At 34.1% G+C, this 23,674-nt stretch overlaps 1 protein-coding gene and 1 long non-coding RNA gene across 2 annotated transcripts in view; one reads left to right on the top strand and one right to left on the bottom strand.

Annotated features, from left to right (window-relative positions):
• Nucleotides 1-11,496, top strand: part of LOC123259325 — a 103,909-nt gene extending 92,413 nt beyond the window's left edge. The window contains exon 4 of the long non-coding RNA XR_006508219.1: nucleotides 11,408-11,496. This is a non-coding gene — a long non-coding RNA (uncharacterized LOC123259325). The remainder of the gene's footprint in view (nucleotides 1-11,407) is intronic.
• LOC123259322 (protein groucho-like) overlaps nucleotides 1-23,674 on the bottom strand; it is a 36,314-nt gene that overhangs the window by 6,208 nt on the left and 6,432 nt on the right. The window contains exons 2-7 of the mRNA XM_044719689.1: nucleotides 13,406-13,503; nucleotides 12,475-12,538; nucleotides 10,661-10,705; nucleotides 8,233-8,370; nucleotides 2,361-2,640; nucleotides 749-774 (exon numbers count right to left, since the gene is read on the bottom strand). Of these exons, the coding sequence (XP_044575624.1) occupies nucleotides 749-774; nucleotides 2,361-2,640; nucleotides 8,233-8,370; nucleotides 10,661-10,705; nucleotides 12,475-12,538; nucleotides 13,406-13,503 (651 nt within the window). The remainder of the gene's footprint in view (nucleotides 1-748; nucleotides 775-2,360; nucleotides 2,641-8,232; nucleotides 8,371-10,660; nucleotides 10,706-12,474; nucleotides 12,539-13,405; nucleotides 13,504-23,674) is intronic.

Raw genomic sequence — 23,674 nt, 5'->3', positions numbered from 1 at the left:
ATAAAAAAAATGGAGGGACGGTGATTACAGAGAGTCGAGTGTTGTGTGCAAAAGTACAAGTATAAGTACCGAGTTTTATAACGGCGACGCAGCATGAGTGTGCTGAGATAAAAATAGTGTGGGGTTGACGGAGAATAAAAGAGCACGCGATGAGAATTTTAGGGTGGAAAGGAAGACAAAAGGGTGTCGAGATACAAGAGGGAATTGCCAAAGGGAACCCGGAGGAGTATTAACAGAAAGAGGAGAAAGATAAAGAAAAAGAGAGAAAATAAATGTAAGAGGTTGAGATACTGAGTGAAGTGCAAGAGGATAAAATAAAATGGGAAAAGAATGAGAGGGCGTCGATGGGCGGTTACGCGGTTCTACGATGATTACAGAGTTGGCAAACCTATAATACTCATCCTCACCTTCACTTTACTTATTCGTGTGTCGCTCGAGGCTATTCTCTCACCCCTATATCTACTGCTCGCTTCTTCTCCTTTAGACTTCAGACTTACAACCCTGGAACCTCTTTCTTTTCATTTTCGCTTTATTTATACTTGTTGTTATTGTTATTGTTATTATTATATATTACATTACGCTTATTCTTTCGGTGTAGCCTCCTCGAACGCTTCCTACGCCATTTATAGAACCGCGGACGTAAATCGCGAGCGTTATTTACTTTTAAAGATTCATTTTTCGTCTTAGAAAAAAAAGTAATCTGGGACTTGCCTATTTTAATAATTTATAAAAGAAAAAGACTACTCACGTGTCGTTCCTCTGTCGAACTGAGCCCTGCAACAAAAACAGAGGTCTGGGTTAGTACTGAATAATTTTAATCAACTATTTTTTAATTACAATTTTTTTTAAATAAGTATTTCATAGAAAATGTTCTTAAAAAATTTTATACCCCAAAATTGGCGAATAATATTCATAAAAAATATCATTTAACAAAAATAGGCTTGATTGATTTAACGATAAAAATTTAGTGTAAAAATATGAGTAAGTTTTAGCAAAACATGTTTACAAAAAAAACATCAATCATTTAACAGACAGAGATTAATAATGAAAAATCAATTATGTTTGTCGCGGTGACTTTAGTCGATGTACAAACCGGAATGGGTATATATGTATATAAATTTTATCATGAGTTTTTGGTGTATTTATTATTCCCTGGTGAACAACGATGACAATATGGCGTCGACAGCGCATGGATGCGTCAGTAACGGCGAGAATACCAATAACGATGGTGTACTCGCCCGTCAGTGCCTGTATAAATGATCTTCATGCATATTTATGCCCGCGATTTTTACAAAACCATCCGTACGTTATAATCCCTCTCTTCTCCCTTCGCGTAAATATATACATACATACATACATACACACATAAATGATCCACACAAGTGAAGGGTGTTCGCTAACACAGCTTGGCGGCAAACTCGCTTCGAAAGCGGATATCGCTTTGAAAATTTCCACCTGAACGTGCTTTTTACTTTTTCCCTTTTTTCCTCGACTCTCTACTGTTCTCGCCGGTCGCGCTTTTTTCCCACTCACCCTCGGCATGCGCCCTTCCTCTTCAACCCCTTTATACGGGTACGTACGTATATAAATTTTTTTATTCATTGAATCCCCTTCCAGCGGTGGGTGGGCTCTGATCGATCCGAGCACTCTATTTCTTTGCTCCCGGGCACTTTCCACCACTCGTTTGGGAGATCAAACAGGATGAGACTCGTCGACGAGATGGAGAGGATGGAAAGGGTGGCGGGCCAGTGAGAACGGGGAAAAAATGAAAAAAGCCAATGGGGAATGGCAGACAAAAAATATTACTTTTTGCACGGGTCTCTGCTGGTTGCTCTGGCGATGGTGCACCTGGCTACGATTAATTGGCGGCGCTCTCTTGCCCAGCCATTTCGGATAGAAAAGGGCTGAGGCTCAACTCAGTTATATAAGGGGTGGAATTTTAATAGAAAAAAAGAGACCCTTCCTTTCCCCTCATTCCAATCCAGTCGAACAACCGAATGCTAACGCCAGCGCGAGAGACCTCTGGTTAAAATTAAAAATAAAAATTTAAAAACCGGCATAGGCGACAAAAAATTTCCGATCCACTAAATTACCGTATAGCAATCTCGAGTGTGTGATTTGATTTTAATCGCGTACATTATTTAACTTTAACCTTTTTTTTCGTCATGTATTATTCATATTCATCCATTCAGCCTTTACGTTTTTTGCCTTCCCGCGTTTAATAACGTTGTAAATAAAAATAAATGGTTGGCTTTGTAAATGTTAATTTTAAATTGGGCTCGCGATCAGACTGATGAGATTGTTGTAAAACACGTTAAAAAAACAAAAAAAAAATGATAATAAATGAGTTTATATAATACCTCCGTTGCTTTTGAGATCATCCGGTTGGCCCCGATGATGTTCCGGTTTTCCAAGTATGGCAAGTGGATGAGCTGAATTACTACCAGCAGTTGTAGCAACACCCGGTGTAAGCCCAAGGCCAAGAAGCGCCGCGGAAGCGGATGTAGGGACCTGAAGTCCACCAGGTTGACCTAAACCAGGAAGTCCAGGTAGTCCTGGATGAGGCCCCATCGCAGTTCCAGGCGGTAGTTGCTGGGCGTGCATCTGCTGTAACAGCCTGGGTATGTCTGGCCTCTGTTGCTGTAAAATCAAAAACCAAAAGTTTAATTTATAATTTAATTACATATTAGGGAAACTAAATAAGCCAGCCCCTATATCTTCCAGCGTGGTAGTCTGGAGACTTAACAGGATTAACAGTTTTCTAAACATAAATCACTCAAGAGCTTTCACCCATCACAACCAGCCACTCAATATAAAAATAGTTGGAAGGTCATTAAAATGAGACGTCCAATATATCTGAATGGGATTAGGGATTAGGGTATTAGTCATCCCAATCAGGAGAAAAAAGCCCCAACACACTGGTTCAATATAGTCCTATGGAGTCGGAGTAACAGAATATCAAATGGGGATCGACTAATAAGGCTCAGGGACTCCCCTGTCGGTCCTTCTCGAGGGGGCGTCCGATTAAACGCAACAGTGTGTTCCGTCGATGTCTAGCACGTGGACAATTTGCACTCGGATAGTGGCAACCGCAGTGTCGTAGATAACCTGACATGATGTTTGAGCCAGGAACCCTCCCTCGACTCCAGTCTATACCCTATTGCCTATTGAGTAGTCTTGCGCTTGACAAACACACACCAAGAGAGCGACTAATACCCTGGATGAAAGGGTCGGGGTTTCCCTGCATTTATAGGGCATGTATGTATATTAATCCCCCAGCCAGGGACCCATCGTACTCATTTACCATTCAACAAAGGATGTGAATGGGGATGTAGATCGCCAGATACAGATATAATATCGGGGGACGATCTAGGTATCTGAGGCTCCAGAGACCCACCACTGAGCGATGGTAGCTAAAAACAGGAAAGTAACTATAGCTGGGGATGGTTTGACCACCCTGAGCTCTGCCAGAAAACTCGATAAACTCGTTACGGGCGCGAATTCTGCTTATCGTGGATTTCACTTAGGCATTTAGTGGAAGGTCTCCCTCGGTTCTGCAACGAAATATAGCCTACCATTCTTGGATCCCCCTTTTGGCTTCGAACTTCTGCCAAGGAAGAATTGGTTATGAGTCGAGGGAAGAAATAAGGGGTCGAGTAGTTTTTAGTCTTATATATTGCTGTAAGCCGCCAGTGGTAGTCAATGGTACTACTCGTTAGGGTGAAAACAAATCCCGAAATCTCCCTAAATTTTATCCCTCGGGTTGTTATATATGTGTGATGGCGATTGTGATAGTTATTTTGGTGATACAGCCAAGGGTTGGTGGCCACACCGGAAGCCCGGCTGAACCCTCGTTGATCTCCACAGAGATGTTTCTCTCGCCAGGACAATAATACTCGCCAAGGGTAGAAAACGCCCTTAGCGCTTAGATATATGTATGGAGAATGAACCCCGAAGCGAATTCAGTAATTCGTTCTGGCATTAACTTCTGGCGAGGATTCCGAGTCCATTAAGCCTATTGCTCTGCAAAATGCACTGACGCTACAAGAACAAATTAATTTCGAGGATTGTATTCGCTTGAGGAAGGCGTGTAAGCTCTTCTTTATCTTTTTTGTTCTTTGTTTTTGCGAACTAATGGACAAGGGATTTGTTTGTCTGTTGGTTAGTTCTGCAAATATTGTGTCACCAATTTAGATATTTACTTTGCTTTCAATCATTAATAATTGGTATTTTTACTCGCCAATTTTTTCACTCTTATCAAATAATCTTTATTTTTTATTTTTCCAAATAAAAAAGAGGGTTTTATAGCAAACTGCTGGAATGTTGTGATAAACTGGATAATGATGATAAATATTTGATCCGATGAATATTGCCATTTATCTTGGTATAAATCTAAATCCCGGATAATTAATGTCTGTACCAAAACTACATAATAACAGAATTAATTATTGATAAATCAGAAACACTCAAAACCAAGTAAATCAAGCTATCATCGAATCCAGAGACGATATCTCAGAGTTAGCATAACCCAAATAAATCCAAGAATGATACCAGCTGTTGAGTTATCTGAGAGTAAATCCCCACATCAAATAAATCACCCATCATGAAAGTGTAGTATTTATTATATTATATTATATTCCCCTTCCGAATTTCTACCCCTCAAAATCTTTTCATCAAAAACCCAGCCACTGTGTATGTATATAATATAATACTTATAAATATAAAAGCTACCCTCTTTTCCACTCATGCCGATGTCACAATCAGCAAAAATTAATCCCCCAAAAACGTGTCTCTTCCACTCAGTGGTAACTCCATATATATATAATAGGGACTGATGTGATGGGGATTGCATCGTGCGCACCAAACGGAACGTAATAGTCCCAAACGAGGTTTAACGCGCCGTGAATAATCTGGCGCATCGGTGGTGAAAGCGTGCCGGGGTAAACTTATATTATACATCCAACACAATACAATCCAATTCATGGATAGATAGATACAGCCAACTGCCTAAATTTAAGTTTGAGGATACAAAGTTATCCAACCTGTGAAGAAGCCCTTCGCCAATAAAAGTGGCTCCCCTTTTTAGATGATGCATGGCTTGGATGAAGCTGCTGATGACTAGTGTACCGTGTGTTTTGCAGATCTTGCCGATGAAGGACCGGGTGATCCAGGGGGTAGGCAACTAAACTAAACTCAACTAAACTCCGGCAACCCTCTGTGTATACCCACACCCTTCTTCGGCTTGGGAGTTCAGACGGAGCTGATGTGCAGTGTTATTAAACGAAATATTGATTCAACCCCTGTTTACTGAGTAATACATATTCATGGAGTTGGCGCTTCAGTCTGTTTGCTTCACCCTACTCTACTTCACCAGCATCAACCCCGTCAACTACTTGTCCTCTCACTCTCTCCGGTGTGCGAGCGGCGTTTACCCCTTAGGACATACACAGCTATCACACGGCTTCTCTCACCCTGCACCCCTTTAAGCTCTCGAGGATGAACAGAGCCAGCTCTGTTCCGGCTTTTCGTGCAACCGAGCAACGCCTCGTGGCAGTTCTACACGTGTACAGACGTGTCGCTGTTGCCACTATTGAGTACATCCACTTCTGCAATTAGACGAGTTTTAGTCGGCATATGGGCTTGCTCTCTGCTCTGATTACTCATTTCTGCCAATCTCATGCGGTTTATATCACTGTCTCTCATCTGTCAGGTTGCTAAGTCTTTGTAAGCTGGTTACTCCGGAACATGAATCGTTGGCTTGAGTAATTTCGTATGTTGCCGAGAGAAAAACTAAACCTCATGGTATAACTTATTTGGATGGTAGACATTGTTTTGATAAATTCTGCAAAATACTCCCAGTTGTGCAGAGTTGACCCGAGTCAAATGATTCCGGTTAATAATTCAAAGTATTTCTGGGTGATTATTAGCATTGTTAAAGTTGTCAACGTTTGTATATAACATATAGAGATATGTGTTTGTTATTCCCGAGCGATTTAGTTGGATCACCATCACGGATTGTATGTTGTAAGCGGCTGGTATTTGTTTTGCCAGTTGAGAGCGTGGGAGAAAAAGAGAGAACTGTGCAGGGGCACAAGTTTAAATTTCCCAAGCGACGAGATAGAGAGCGAAAACACGAATTGGATTCCGGATGGTTGTTGTTATTCGTCCTCGGTTGTTCGCTGTTTCATACATACAACCGTATAACGCCATTCTCTACGCTGAATTCTACCTGTACTGCGGCGTGGGTGGTTATGTTTAGTTCAGTGGGCGAGAGTAGTGCGGTTGAAAGAGCCAATTTTCATAGGATATGGCGTTAATTTTGCTTCCTTGTTTTACTCTACTCTTTATTATTTATTTACTATCTTTATCAACAAATTTTCATGCATTCATTCGTTTCATACTAATCATATTGTAATTAAAGATTTTAACTATAAGTATGATGGTTTTAAATTTTATTTTTATATACTTTATAGAAAATGGGTGTAAATTATCATGTTTTAGTCAACAAAAGTTGGTTTAGTATTTGATTAAAATAAAAAAAATACAGTTAAGATCTTTGGAAAAACGAAAGGTATGATTTTTATTTTAATACTTAAGTTTTCAAAGTTAATTCTCTTATATTGAGAAGATTCAGTGAGCATACGCCACCTGTCGGAAATTCTCAGCACTAATTATCATCAAAAAACCGTATTTAAGAATATTAGACCACTTTTTATATCATAACATATTAAAAATGATATATAAACGCTTTAGACATTGTCAGAAAATTTTTTCACCAAAATTTGACTCAAAAAACAAAAGCTTAAAAGGAATTCTTAAGATAATAATTGTTTATTCTGTAGGAACAAGGTGTCTGTTAATGCTGGTTCAGTGTAAAGATAAAACGGAGTGGGATTATATCGAAAAGTAAGAAGTGGTTTAGGTTGTCGCACGTTAAAGGTGACACTGACGGCAATCCCTGGTGCCGTCATCTAATGTGTCTAGCACTCAAAGTTCCCAACGAGCGTTAAGGCGTCATTTAACAGAATTGTCAACTGATAGCTAGCTGTGCATGTACCTTCTATTTGCAAGTAGCAGGATAGGTGAAACGAGAAGCGACAAACTAGAAACAAGGACGAGGAATGTTACCAGAAGCTAGATACAGATACAGATGACTCGGTAGCGTCAGAATAACTGGTACAGAATAGAGTGCGCTTGAAATAGAAAGAGACAGAGGGAATGGAAACTCGGGAAATTATTCACGTCGAACAACACAGCCATCCAACTACAGCAGTAGCGAGTAGCGACAGTACCGAGTACCAACTCGGAACTCAATTATACGGGACCACGGTTGAATGCCAATTTCAACGCTTATCGGTGTAATACACACTACGAAATAAGTCTGGCCGCGTTGGGTGTCGAATAACGTGCGCTACTGAATTTCAATGCATGCCCGATAGCACATCATCCATGTCCTCCCTCATTCTCTCGCTCGCTCCCACTTTATATGCAGATATTATTCTATCTACGGTGGAAACAACATCAACCCCTACCACCCACCCCCCGCTTTCTCTTTCAAGCTCAAATATTTATTATTATTATCATCGTCATAATCATTGTTATTATTATTACTCGCGTCTTTCTCTCTTTCGCCGGTTCGTGAATCGATTAACAATTATTACTGTCCGCGGATGTGGCGGGTGCGTGTTGGGAAACACAATTAAACCCGTTCAATTACGCTCTTTGACGCTTAGTAACTATTATAATTCAAGCTTCTGCTAAATATGCTCTTCTATTCCACTTAATTTATTAACAATGACTACCAATAATTATTATCTTCAATCTAAAATCCAAAAGACGGAAAAATGTCGACATATAATTTTTTTTTGTCATGAAAATGACATACAATGTGGCCATATTAAGCCAGATGTAATTGTTGTATCAAAATAGTGTCAAAATTTCCGACAGATGGCGCATGGTCGCTGATTCGTCTCGCTTCAAAAAAGTTAATTTTTCAAATACAAATAATTTTTTTTTTTTACTTTTTAGAAGCTTATTTGTCAGTATTTTCTATCAAGCTTAATCAACTATTAGACTAATTTTTTTCTTACAAGGCCTAATAATTAGCGTACCAATTTTCTAGAAGATATATAAAATTAAAGATTTATTTTTACTCTTTTATTAAGCTTGATATGGAAGTTGGCTATTTTATAAAAATTTTTAACGGAAAAAAAATAAATAAAGATACATTACCCCGACAATAGAGTTGAGATCAGTCATCGAAACCTGCCTGGCTCTGTCGACGGCGGTGAGTACCTGTTGTTGGTGTTCCTGGGATAGAAACGGCAGGACTTGAGCAATTATTCCATTCAGTCTCTTAGATATTTCCGTCTGAAAAAAATAACAGATATCTCTAAATTACACATCCCGTAAAATTTATCGCGTAAAACAAAGAACACAATATATATGTAATATATAAGATACAAGAAGACCCGCAATGAATGGAAGAGCGAATAGAGGAGGAGCACGGGAAGGTCAATCGGTAATCGTGGCTCATTTAGCTTGTAAACACGAGTCTCTCGCGTGGGCTAAACTCTCCAGCGGTAAACGAGAATTATTTATATCTCAACATTTATTTACACCAGGCGACTATACGCCGCTTGCCATATTTTTTCATTCTCACACGTTACTCCTGAAAGCGTAATATTTTTTCAGTCGTTGGCTTCTTTTTTTCAGGTTTTATATATTCCACAAACTTATTATTTTTTATTTTCTATACCCTCATTAAACTAACGCCTTATGTTTTTTAAAAGACTCTTGTCACTTGCCTCTCTTACATTATTTTCTCTTGTTACTATACGCCAGCTCATATATGTACAACAAAAACGATATAATGACTTTTATGCTCAGCAGGAGATCTAGCGACGCGTGAGGTGTTTTAAAACCTCTCGTTAAATAATCACATCAGCCTTTACAGTATTTATATTTATATTTATGGATATTTAAAGTTCCAACACTAAAATTATAATAAAACTCGAATTATTTTTTTTGGTCCAATTTTTAAAAATAATTTTCTTGGTTCAAATTTTTTGCTTTTTATAATTAAAAAAAAAAAAAAAAGTTAAAAGATTGCCAATTAAAAGTTAAAAAATGATAATAATAAAGTTAAAACAAATAATCGATTTTATTGTAATTAATATAATTGTATAAAGTTAAAGTTTGTTTCTATTACAACATATTTGATATATAAGCACCGACAAGAATAAAATATCATGATATGTATCATATAATATATTATGTGTATAGACAAAGTTTAGTTATAGATAAAGTTCTACGATATTTAAAGTAACTGCAAGGTCTTGGGGGTTATCAAACGACAAACCAAACATTTACACGGTTTAATACCTCTAATCCATCTGGTGTTTTAATTATACGGCAGATGAGTATACATATAATGAATTAATAATAATACTACGCATTATAAATTCTCACCTCATTTAGCAGATCTATCCAACAAACTCGTTACCATTAATCCTCATCAAACATAACGACGTTAATAAATTAATAAAGCATTCATATTAAAAGTTACATTAACAAATGTCATGTATTTAATAAAATATATTTAATATAAAATATTGTTACGACACTTAAATTATAATCAAATTAATATTACACAATCTGACTGGAAACCCAATTAAATTAATCGCTATTTAACTATAAATAATTTACGTAATTGCTGGGGGTTATAAATTATTAGTAGTCGTTTCTCAGCGAACAAAAATATTTGCTTTATCAAGTTTATCGAGGCTTGGGGTGACCTTGATAAGAGAATTTGCACGCATAGATACCCAGTCGGAAGTTATGTCGGCGCTACTGGACAAAGTTTAAAAATTTATTGTTTAAATTTGAATTTTCGGAAGGGGGTGAGGAAAGTCTGATGGCATTAGCGCACACCTGTTCGAGCCTGGTTGTAACTGCGAGGAGTAGAAGCGTTAATTCACAGGTGTAAGCGGGGCCATTGTTATTAATTGAGGAAAGCGGTTGCCGAGCCGCACCTCGTAAAAGTAATTACCCCGTTATCGTTTCCCGCAAGAGAATCACTGGGGAGTATTAACTGTGAGCCACCGAACAATGAAAGGGATATCTCTATGCTAACCGAGGGGAAGAATATCCTCATTCAACGCTTTTTAATCTTCAGTATTAATTTCTTTATCTATTTAATTAATATTGATATTAAAAAATAAATTGTATACTTTTATTACTAACTCAGTCGATTTTTTCAAATGAATTTATGATAAATAATTTTATATTATTCAATAATAATAATAATAATAATGACCAATTACAGCAGTTTATAATTATTTAAATTAAAAAATTCGGAGGTCGAAACCTAGCCAGGAATCGAACCCGGTCCGTCCGGTTACAAGTCGGACGCTCTCCTAGTTACGCTACCGGATCCCAGTCGAGGGTTTAAAATTCGGATTTTTTACGAAAGATATGTTTTTTATACATTTTCCTACAAAATAAGATAATTAAAGGACCAAAAAATCATAAATTTATAAAATGAACACCGAAATTAAATATGTAAGCAAAAAAAAAAAACTTACCGTCAATTTCTTATAAAATTTATGACTTTTATAATTTAAATAAAAATTCATAAAATAAAAATAAATAAACTCACCTGTTTATGCATTTCCACGTTGAGTCCATACGACATTTCATAGTACTGCAACAAAAAAAAAATACGATAAAATACATGGTTAATTAGTTGGTGATTGGTTGGAAATTAAAATACCATATAATTTAATTGGATTGGACGGAATAAGTTGTACCGAGTAGAAGTAACAGCAGAGAATAAAATAAGAAAAAAAAACTTAATGGGAGAACAAGGAGAAGTAGTAGTAGTTGTTAGTGTTGCGGATTGTAGAGGAAAGACAACTGTTAAAGGAAATAAATGGAAAATTGTTGAGCAACTATCTGTATAGATATGTATTAAGTGAGTTGGGTAAGACAGTTCGCGAGTTGAGTGGATAGGATAGGATAGGAGTTTACCAGTGGGATAAAGAGAACTCGGGAGCAGGCGAAGAAGGAAGCAGAGTATCGATATTCCGAGAGCGTATATACAAGACCAAACTACAGCTTACAGGTTCTTAATTTTACGGGCCATTAGCCTAGTAATTACCCGGGGAATTAATTGCGCCGTAAGTGAGTTAGTCGGTAGTAAGCGAGAAACTCCGGAGTAAAGCGAGTAAGTGGAGATAGAGGATAGGAGTAAAAAATATTTAGTTAAGAAAATAGTCCGCTCAAGGGTTTTATCTTTTTACTACTCGAGCATAACTTTTAAATTATTAGTTTATGAGATAAAATCGACGAACCAGTTTCCGATCTAACTAATATATAATATAATAATCTCTAACTTGTTTTACAGGAGGAGCAACGAGCTATTACGGCGGATAGGAGCTCACTTTAAAGAATAAGAAGAGTGATAATTTTGTAATTTTGTCTTCTATCGGGTGAGTAAAACTATTTTCAAATTATAATTCTAATAACTATTAAAACAAAGTAGAGTTACAATGTGATAAAAAATAATAAATTAATAGTCAGTTCTTGATAAATCACACCAACGACTTCCTTTAGTTGGCAAAGTTGATTAATAGCGCTTAAACTAGTCGCCTCCGCGCCAATTAAGTCTATATACCGAGCAAAGAAGCTGAGACGTGCCGAGCAAACAGTCTCTGTACTGAGTATGCCTCTAATATACACACGTACTCACACTTGTCCGTTAATATATATTATATTACGTACAGAATGTGAGTATATATGTATATATCTATTCCTATATGCCAGTACACCCAACAATCCACTTAAGCAACTGCTAGCGATATCTATCTACTCTATACTTAAAAAGTGTTACACAAGTAGACAAGTACACAAGACTTAGACTACGCTAATCCAAAATATTATATCTACTTAAATACATTGTACATTTGTTAGTCTATAGTACACAAGACATATCAATTATATGTGTTGGAAATTTCCGTTTGTTAGTCTCTAATTTATCGTCTAATGAATTATAATTTATTGATAGTTAACTTATACTGTTAAATATACGTATATTCTATTTCAAAATTTGTTTTTATGGATACAGATGACTAATGACGCATTTAAAAATCAAATATTTTTAACGACGCTCCCAAGTATTTCATTTTTATTAAAAATACAGTCATAAATTTTTTATTACTCGAATACAAATCGCTCGATTATCATTTTTATTTTTTTATTGGCTTTAAAAACAATCGCACACCTCAAGCGCGAAGCGTTGCGCTCTATTTGATTTTATTTTAAATTCTTAAAGCGTGGTCTTGGGATTAAAAATTAAGAGCGAGGTTTAATGAGTGTAAAAATTTATAAAGAGTTTAAATTTTATTTTTTGGCCCAAATAAAATTAAAAAAAAAATTATTATATTTATAAATATATAAATAAAAATGACTTACCATCACATAATGTCTTTGAATTTCAATTTTCTCAGTCGCTAATTTTTCGCACTCCAATTTCATACTGAAAAAAATGATAAAAAAAAATTAATAATGTTTTTATTTTTAAAATTTGCAATGTTAATGCAGGCAATGGTTGACCTTTTTGTACGATAGTTTATTTTGTTTTTTATTTGTAAGAATATAAAATACTAAAGAAACATAACAAGATAATTTTAGTAATTTATTTGAACATATACCCTGCAGTGGCTAAGTTGAGTCTGTTTTCCCGGTTTTTGTAGCAAGCGTACAAAGACATCGATAAAATAATAATTGTATGCAGATAAGAGTATATATAGATGATAATAAAATAATGGAGTGAAGTGTAGACGGTAAAGTACAAGAAACAAATCGTCTATAGAATTATTAACGCGATGTATATCTTGTTCTACGAATAGAAGAAAGGAAACTAGACAAAGGAAACTCTGAGCTTGCAATTCTATAACGCGAGTGCAAGTACAAGCTTCTGATGAATAATCGATGATACAAACTACAATAACATTGGTAACATATGATGTTCTCTTTGTATATATTTCTCCGGGGTGATGATCGATACCAACGGGTTCGCTTTTGCCATTTATTATTTACTTATTCATGTGCAATATGCTCGAGTTCTCTTTCTCGTAATCCGCTGAGGGATTAAAATAATTATTAAATCAACTAATTGCCGAGATGGAGAATAAGAGCTGTTTTAAAAATAAATAAATAAAAAAATATATATCATGTTAAAGTATCTTATGAATCATTTAATTAATGTTTTACAAGCAAGTTTCAGCTGGTTGTTTTTTAGCTGTCGGTTGTACGAGATAATAAAATAAAAGGATTGTAAAATAAAAGGCAGTGTCGGATAATGATAATAATGATGAATAAAAATAAAAATAATAAAACTTACTTGTGGTACTGCGCTTGAAGAAAACCAAACTCCTCCTTAATCCTGTCGCAGGATTCGCCCACCGTAAACTTGAACGGCTGCCCGGGCTGCGGTGGGCCCTGAAACGACAATAAAAAGTTAAATAAATGGTGAGTAGAGTTGAGGCAAAAAAAGGAAGCCTTAAGGAAAAATAAAATAAAAAATAAAATGTCCAGTAAGATGTATATATAAACACGGCCTTAAGGCGGGACAAGGTTTGTCCGACGAAAGAGAGACCGGATGCAATAAATTATCCGCGAATGAAGGCCGGTCAGCGAGAAAGGCTCGAAAGAACAAAATAACTAAATAAAACACTCCTTTGGACGATGTTTTCGGCTAGACAGAGAAATAACTATATATATGGAGGCTATATTATGAGGATAAAAAAATAAAAGGGAGTAATAAAATTAAAACACGCCGGTTACAAGCTTTAAGTTACAAGGAACCGGAGGAACAACTTGGAGAAGTTAAGAAACGGAAATCGTTTTACGGGGTCTTGAATTTTTGGACATTTGTAACCCAGATGGCGCCTCCTTTATTATTATTGTCGCCGGTAGTGCCGATCAAGCTCGGGGCTTATCTCCGTTGGAATTTTCGCCTGAAGGGTCCAACATTATTAGTCACCGTTTTGTCAGATTTATTTTTATTTATCATTTTTTATCGGTGTAATTAAATAATTATTTATTTATCGCTACACACTTTATTTTATAATAAAAATAAAAATTCTTTTGACAAAATAAAACAATACTCTTTATAGAAAAATTTATATCAAAAATATTTTTAATGAATTTTAGTTGTTGATAAAATAAATTTAAAAATATCTAAAAATTAGCTATTAAAAATCTATTTTATATAGTTTGAATTATTTTTAAAAAATAAATTTTTTTGATAATGAGTTGCTCGATAATTCAGACAAGCCTAGTAATATTTACAGAAGTCACGTAAGTGCAGCTCGTACATCATACAACCGGTGAATGTACATGTGTCGAATGATTAACTTGACGCAGCTGCAGCCCAGTAGGAAAGCAAATAAAGATTTAAAAAAAAAATCTGAGGAAAATACATCCATATATACACGAGTCGCTGCAAATAAACAGAACCAAATGAGCAAAAGTGAAGACTGAGGACTAAGAACCGAGACTGGGGCTCAACAAACACAAGAAGAACCAGATAGAGATAACGTAATAGCAATAAGGAGGTGTAAGAGAAGGAAAGAGAAAGAAAAAAGATTCGCGGTGGAAACCGGTATGTTCCCCACCTTAATTCTCGGATGTATTCGACTCAGGTAGAGACACGGGTTCTTTGCATGCCACACACGCGTGTGTATAATATTATGGGATAGGGGCAACACGACTTACGCTCGAGCAGCACACAGTGTAGCCAACAAAACATGATCTCGAGTGACTGACGCTCCGCACATTTGCACCGGCACGCAACCAATGGCTACACTGTTTCAACTACACATATGCAATGCACCAGATATATACATGTACATATAACATAACATGTGTAGAGCCAGGTATACGAAGCAGTGGTATGTGGCCTGTACATGATACAAGTGAGACCAATTCAACGGACAGAGATGCCCGCAGCAAGTGTTAATTACATGTTTGCGGTGTCCGCGAGGATTACACGCTACAACCGAAACTATGGGCTCGCTGGTACTCTACTCTGCACTCCTGAACTCGATGCATGCTGACACTACGCATCCCGTTTGCACCACAGGTGCGACTACTAACTAAGTTGCCTATATAGATCCCTCTCCGAGATCCATCTAAATTGCATTGTCTAAGCGATGTTATGTCTGTCGTCTTGTCTGATCAGTTAAGATAGACGTGAGGTGAATGCGAAAGAGCTAATTCTCGTCATCATCACCTGACATTAATGTCGATGATATAAATTGTTAGCTGTTGCTCCACACACAAAAATAATATTCTAGCCGAAGAATATTTTCTGGAAAATTATAAATATCTTCATTTGAAGTTAATATTCCAATGTGCGCAACCAATTCGAAGAACCAATTCGATTTGAAGAACCAATTCGGGGCAAGTTTGGCTTGCCTAACTTAGGCTTGCCTAGGTTGTACCTCATAAAAACCAAGGTAGGCAGAACGAAATGTTTGGCTTGCCATATTTGAACGTAACTAGGAAAGTTTCATGGATTCCTTAAGTCTGATATATCATGAGAACGCCGAACTGGTTTCAAGTAACGATAACCTGAGTTTTGCTAGTTTGGAGCGAACTTGGCTTTCCGAACTTAGGCTAGCCCAATTTGAATCTTATTTGTTTTAAATTAGGCAAGCCGAACATTGGTTGTGCTTATAAGTATCTTGAAGTAAGAGGTCGCTCATCATCGGCGTAGCGTCGCGGTATGGTATAGGGCCCTCGTGCGTCGGGTACCGTGTTCGAGTCTCGCGTTCGACATGTACGATTTTCAATAATTAATAATTACTAATTATAATTACTATTAAGGCGAATGTGAAGTAAAGTTAAGTGTTATGTGTGATTAGTGTATCTAACTCCTCCATCATCTCCTTCCCCCTTGACTTATCAAATCTATCAATCAAAAAAACCTCTTCACATTAAAAAACGCTCCAAAAAACAAAAAAAAAATTACAGAAAAAATAAAATTAAATAATAAAAATAATATTAAATAAAAGCAACAAAGAATTTTTTTTTTTTTTTATTCATGAAATAATTAAAAAAATTTAGTCCTAAATTTAATATTGATACTTAAAATAGTAAAAGAAGATAAAAAAATAAGCATTTATTATTATTAATTTTCGCTTGATAATAAAAAAGCTAAAAATCAAGAAAGAATTAGATTCGGATTTTTCGTTGCGAATTTGGTTTCCAAACTGCAACCTAATCAGGAAGCCAAGTTAGACTGAGCCTCGCAACTGCGTTACGTCCCAAACTTCGGCCTGGTTTGGATGCCTCACTTACTGCAAGTTTGGAATTCGGCATGCCTTACTTGCGCCAAATCACTGCCTCACTGAAATTTCTAGTCGGGTCATTCCATTTGTAGTAAATGAATTTTTGGTGCTGAGTGGCCAACATTTTTGGAACATTGATATAATTTTTGTATATAGAAATTAAGTTCTTGAAGTAATTATGCTTATCTTCAAACCTCATACACCACAAATAAATTAAAGGTCCCATAAGTAAAATGACAGTCGCGTAGTAAAGCATAAAGTGATGTTTAGGCGTCAACTTCATTCCAAATACAGACAAGACTAGTGTGTGATGTTCTTCAATAAGTCCTTTTAAATAACCAGTATTTCCACGAGTTATCGAAGCAGAGAACACTATCAGCAAAATTTGTATTAGTAAAGTAATTACGTACCAAATTCGACTCACTTCAGGTTTCTAAATCACGTCAGTAATAATGAGTGGTAAAAATCTAATTAAAGTCCATATCTGAGCTGCTCGCTGACCGATCAATCCAGATTGCTTTAATACTATTGGACTCGGTCGATTTTCAATTTTAATGCTTCCAAAATCAAATTCATAGATTCGAGCATTTATTGTATCTAAAGTAAGTATTTTATTTTTAGTAATAAATTCAATAAGAAAATTAATTTCACGTTGAACCACTCCTTCTAACAAACCATGCATTATATCCACAGAATAAGCATTAAAAATATGAAAATAATTTGAGTTTAATGCTGATTTCCCTTTAATTCCTAAATAATGTTCTAAATTTTCTTTATCAATTTTTGTACAAATATCGTCATAATTATCTCTTTTTCTCAGTGATGATTCATTTTCAGTTGTCATTGTTTTTGTTTCTTCGCTAGTTGATGTACATATCCTACAAAAATATGTTGCGTTAAATGATTTGACCATATTAAATAAAGTATTACCACCTAAATTATCAAAGCTTAACGATATTATTGTTCCTCTGATATTTTTATTGCCAATGGTAAGACCAGTCGTTTCCAAAATTTTTATGTCTCTCATTAAAGGCTTGAGAGCTTGGTCAATACTTACAATATCAATAGTTCGAAATAAACTGACTAAATGAATATGATGAAGTTTTGAGTTCAGATGAGACGGTAAATTTCTTATAACAAAATAAATAGCACCAATTTTATAATTTTTTGTTTTACTACCCATAGGGTTTGCAGCTTTAAATTCATCAAAATAAAGCTGAATTTGTAAAACATCTTTACACTCTTTAAACAAATTATTATTTTGATAATATGTTCCATGACACGTAGAAGATAAAATATTTGAATTTTCATTTTTGCCTTCATTAAAAAGAAATGTAGTGTTTCCGTTCAATAGAATAAATTCTATTTGTTTCAAAATAGGTATATATGTTATTTTACATGGAACAGGTATAGATTCATATTTTCGTAATCGATAATTAAATTTTAATTTTCGTTTAACCGCGACAATAATTTCTGTAGGATGAACAAAATCAGATAAGCTTTCATAGAATTTATCTCTCTTATAATCTCTTATAAGCTAAATATTTATGTAAACTTGAGTTTGGCTCCAACAATTTTTTTTCAGAAAGTTCATTTTCAATATTATCAACAATATTGATTGATAATTTTTTTGTAGCTTCTACTACTTTTTGTAGCGATGATTTCGGGATTCCGGAGGCAAATAATTGAAGAACATATTTTCCACCAATTGATTTTTGTAGTTTATTGGAAGTTTTCTTATGATTATTGACAATTCTGTTCTGATTTAATTTATTGTTTTGATATAATTTGTCAGATATTTTTTGAATTAATCGATTACGCATTAAACAAGAATTAATATTTTTACTTTTTGAAATTACTGAGTCATTTTTACTTCTGATGGCCTTTGTTTGTAATTGTTGATTACTTGGCCCCCTTGGCCTCGAATTGAAGTGGTGATGCAAATGTCTTTTATGACCACTAAATGTTTTGTAAGTATTCTTGCAATAACCAACAGTACATGACAAACGTAAATCGACATTTTGTGATAGTTTATGTGTTTTATGGAGATGACCGATTAAAATATTAATCGCTGTTAACTTTTCTCCACACATAAAACACTTCAGTTCCATATTTAATTACAACTACTTATTAATATCGTAATTCAAAAATTTTAAATTACAAAAATAAATCCTTAAATGAATAACTTAATAAATTAAAACTTGAATATAAATTAAAAACATAAGTTGATATAAATAATTTTATCAATTAATCTTGGCTTAACCAAGAACGAACGTCGCGCATCTTGGCAGTAAATTTGATTTTCTTCATATTATAGTAAAAGCTTTGAATGAAATCAAAAAATACTTTTAAAGCAGGATCAAAGTTTGTGTTAAAAACAAAAAAGCTTTTAAAAAAAAATGTCAAACGCTGCCTTGGAAGTTATAGCATCAATTGGTATAAAATGACTATCTATAGCAATAAAATAGTGGCTAATAGTAGTTTTATTTTCACCAATTGCTATTAATACTGGTTGCTTTCCTTCAAGTTTAATGTCTGACAAAAGCTGGCCTTGCTAAAATAAAAAATGGTATCTTAGAAATTTTTAGATCAATCTTATATAAAATGGCTGAGGATTTGTACTGTAACTTGTGAAATAAGATTAAACGATCCACAATAGACGAAAAAGTTTTTGTTTTTTTCTTAGAATTAGATGCGACAGGAAGAAATTTAAGGAGCATTAAATATGCTTTTGTAGTTATTTCCCAATCTACAACTAAATATGTTACTTTGTTAATAAATTAAACTTGTAAAAAATTTATATTGAATGTTGTGTCAAGTTTATCAATTGCCTTACCTGACTTTTCATTTGCTTTAAATTCTATTTTATGTTTTTCGGCTTCAAGAAAAATTTTAGAAGGACAGAATTCTTTAATTTCAAGCTCTTGAAAAAGTAAACTGAATTCTAAATCAATCTGAATAAAAACATAAATTAATTTTAATCAAATTATGAACTATAATAAGAATAGACAAACATATTCTAGTTTTAGTTGCTTACAAGATATGGAATATCTAAAAATCGAGGATATAACGAAAAAATCTCAACACAGTTTTTTCTCCTGTCTTCTAAAGTAATTTCCATAGCTTGTTTGATCTCATTTCTTTGTTTCGTACAATCAGCATTTTGTAGAAACATTTTGTTCACTTCAACTTCTTCAGAACTGTAGCATCGAGTTTTTTCATTTGATTGATTAGTTTCATCAACAGAATTACCAGTGTCAGCACCAACAGTATCCGTAGTTTCACAGTCTACCTTCTTAAGTGATTTTTTCTCTCCTCTGTTACTGTTTTTGAGACGATTGCCTAAAAATCCACCACGGGTTTCCACATCATAGTACGCTTCCTATAATGATTAAAGATGAAAATTAAATTATATCACTTGCAAGTTGAAATAACAAATTTTAAATATATTTCCAAACATCTACATAGATGTTTAATCATAAGACGTATTTACCCAGCCTTCCAAAGAATATTTGTCTTTTAAATTTGGAAAAACGAGAATAATTTCTTTTGCACAGATTATTTTGTGTTCTTTTGAAGGATATTTTCCATAGGCCTCTTTCAGAGCATCCACACACAATTGAATTAAAGTTATTCGACTTTGTGGAGTTAGAGCTTGTTGTTTAGCATACGCATCTAAAATATTTAAACCGACGCTGGACTTTTCCAAAACTTGAAATAAATCCTAGAGTGCAATATTAGTATAATATTAAGTGTTTGTACATATAATTTGGTACTCGTATTCAAATTAATTTAAAGCTTACAAATTCATTCAACTTGACTTTCTTTACTGGTATTTCGAAATCATCATCATTATAACTACTAGAGCTGGCTCCATCATTAGTTTTTGCCGTTGATTTTGGTGCTGGATTTTTCGTCGTAATGGTAAAACTGTTGCTAGCAAACAGTTCAAAAACTTCTTCATCAATTATTGTTCCCTCCTTATCACGTAAACCAACAGTCACCGACTCATCAATATTAAAAGATCTTTTAGCTGAAATTGAATTTATTATAACCTAAGTATCAATAAATGGATTCACCCAATCACTTTTTTTTTTACTTTGACTCTCAAACGTAAAAGTTCACTTTTATTGTTTATTTATATTAAAAATCCATATAGTCAAGCTTAATAAGAATAATTATAGTGAGGAAATTAATAAAAATTCACTTATCAACGCACCAGCACATATCATGTCACTGTATTTTAATGTCACATCGTCTGAGACAATTTTTACCCACTTTTTGGTGTCTTCATAAGTAACTCGACGCAGACAATTCATTAGAACAGGTTCAGCGATTTTGATTCCAAGTGGTGAGTTGAGAATATTTTCAAAATTATTCATTATTTACAATTTTTAATTACCTTAGTAATGTTATGATTTATGATGATTGTAAACATTGAACAGTCAACAAAGATGGCTACTGTTCAGATGACATAATGTAAAATAATATCACGAGAGGACGACTCATGTATTAGCTTAGTGTCATTTCAAAATTCAAATTTATCAATATATTAACGTGTTTTAATATGGCGCTTGCTTATGAAAATAAAATATTTTAAACATTGAATCGATTAAACGGATATTTTTTTTTTTTAAGTGAAAAAAATTTTAAATATCAATATCTTCCTCTTTTATTATTTATTTCTAATTATTAAACAAGTACGGTTCGATTATAAATATTGTGTTAATTAAAATAAATTTATACCGCCGGAAAATTTATAACACCGTTTTAACACCGAAAAAAATATTTACACCGCTAACGGTGTTACATTGGTGTTATTATAACACCGATTTCGGTGTTAAATTTAACACCGGACTTACACCGGTTTTTTTTTACAGTGTAGCAATATAGACACTCGATATCCGAATCCATGTGGATCGTGATAATCACGATCCACTAGATTGGGCATATGCGCATCTAAAGTATAGTCATGCGGGGATCGTGATCATCACTATACTGTATCGTGGTAATAGCAATACTTTTTTCTCCGTGTACGAGGTTGGCTGAGAAGTGTCACTCGTTCTTCAGAGTACGGAGCAATCAGGGCTCGAGTCCGGTCTTGAGTAAATTTTTAATTATTTTTACATTATACAGTAGAACCTAAATAAGTTAAAATTCAAAAGGGGAACATAAAAAAATTTGAGTTATCGAGTTTTTTACTTATCGAGAGTTTGAGTTATTGAGGTTCTATTCTATATCGAGGGTTTTCTAACGCAACCACGTATCTCGATTTTTGAAGATGAAAGGGTTCAATTGAAAAATTAATAATTAATTATAAACGCGTTACTGAAAAAAAAATATTAACCGGATTAATAATAAATACGATAGTATTTTTAGAAAATACAATTAATAATGTTTTACAGTATAAATACTGTTTTTAGATGAATATTAATTTTTTATAAGCTATTTTTTACCTCATCTCTAAAATCGTCATTTTTGAGATACGAGGTTGCATTAGAAAACCATCGATATGAAAGTCATAACATTAATTTTTTTTAAGCATTTATTTTTTGAGCTGAGAGATTAATTTATTAAAAAAAAAAAAAAAATGTTTTTAATTTAAATAAAAAAATTTTTTCCCTTTCTCCAGATTAGTTTTTCTCCGAAAATTAAGAAATGAAAAAAATGAGATCGTTTTTATTAAAAATTAGCGTATCCTTGAAATAATATTTCAGGTTTCCGCCTTGAAATGGTCGTAAACTAGAGTTACGACAAAACACGAATAAAAATTTTATTCCCGACATTAAAAATGTCAATGGTATAGCATAGAATTAATGTCAGTGGTTTTGCTAGGTTGCACGATTGGTGCGTGAGCGATTAATAACGTCTCGGACGAATGACTTAATTGTTTGAATGTCGAGGGTGAGCTCGCCAGGTGACCCGGACAATTAGAGTGTATCGAAGAGTGAAATTACCTTATATTACGTCGACGGGGACAGATAATTACTCGCAGGGTAGCTGAGTGCTTACGAGATAATAAGGAGCTGAGACTAACTCTAAGGTATTATAAATTTAAAATATATACACCAGATAAGAGTGACGAGCTCGTGACCCCGATAACAATCAGGTCATATTGTCGACGATCTGGAGGCCTTTATTTGTTATAATTTTCATTATTTTTGTTAACAAACTGGGATTGTCCATCTGCAGATTTTTGCGATAAATCATCAGTATTATTGTTATTGTTGTTGTTTAATATGAGAATTTAATTTTTTTAACGATTCTAGGAAGCCAATTTTCTTTGTTCGTTAAAACGGCAATAACTCTCTCTAGGCAGTTAATAGTAATCGATTCTGGTTGTAAGGCTGGCTACTGTTTATTAGCGCGGTTAAAATAAAACGAAAAACTATATAAATTTTAGCATGCCTGGTTTGGCGTTTTGCTTTATTTTCGAGGTTGCGAGCCTCGTAAAAGGAGTGAAATAATACCCAGTTAAAAAATAAAAACTAAAAACAACTGGGAGTTAAAATTACGTTGAATAAAAAAGCTAATGCAGTTAAAAAACATAACGGGCGAATCGAGATACCTGTAGCTATATACCAATATATATATAAATAAAGGAGTAACACTAGAAGCTGCGTTCGATCTCAGTTCGCATCTACGTGCTAAATACTTAGTGTTGCTAGCGTTAATCACCTTTTTTATGGCTCGTTTTAAACCAGAAATTCTACTTTTTAAATTTTATTTCTTTATCGCTCGCTAAAATTCGCATTAATGAATATAATAATAATAATATTTTCGAGGACATTTGTTTGTAGAAACAAAATCTCGATTAAATATTAAATAATGATTTATTGAAATATTTTTTTAATATTATTATAATAAATTTAGTTGTTGAGCTTGTAAAAAAAAATTGCGGTCATATTATGCGGTTAGATCGTTATCCATGCTCTCTCAATAATTTATTAAATTAACAGCCGAGTGTTGGGCATAAAAACCGCGGGAATTTGAAAGTTATTTATCAACTAAAGTAACCGTACGATAAATAATATTAAATAATTCATTAAGCTTTGTATTTATGAATAATAAATAACATCGAAAAGTTAACAATTTGTAAATATTCATTGCTGTTATACTATACTATAATGTATATATATAGATGTCCATAATAGTTTGTAAGTTGATGAATAATAATAAATAAAAAATTTATCAGCAATGATTTACGAGATCAGTGGAATTTAATCAGGAATATTTTCAGGTTAGATAAAAAATAAACAGCATACTAGTTTATTTGCTACATAGGATAGTAGTAATATATTTATATATACTATCAT

The sequence above is a fragment of the Cotesia glomerata genome, linkage group LG2 (assembly GCF_020080835.1).
Source record: "Cotesia glomerata isolate CgM1 linkage group LG2, MPM_Cglom_v2.3, whole genome shotgun sequence".
Classification (NCBI taxonomy): Eukaryota; Metazoa; Arthropoda; class Insecta; order Hymenoptera; family Braconidae; genus Cotesia; species Cotesia glomerata.
Note: the sequence above shows the minus strand (reverse complement) of the source record. Positions and strands in the feature narration are given on the sequence as shown.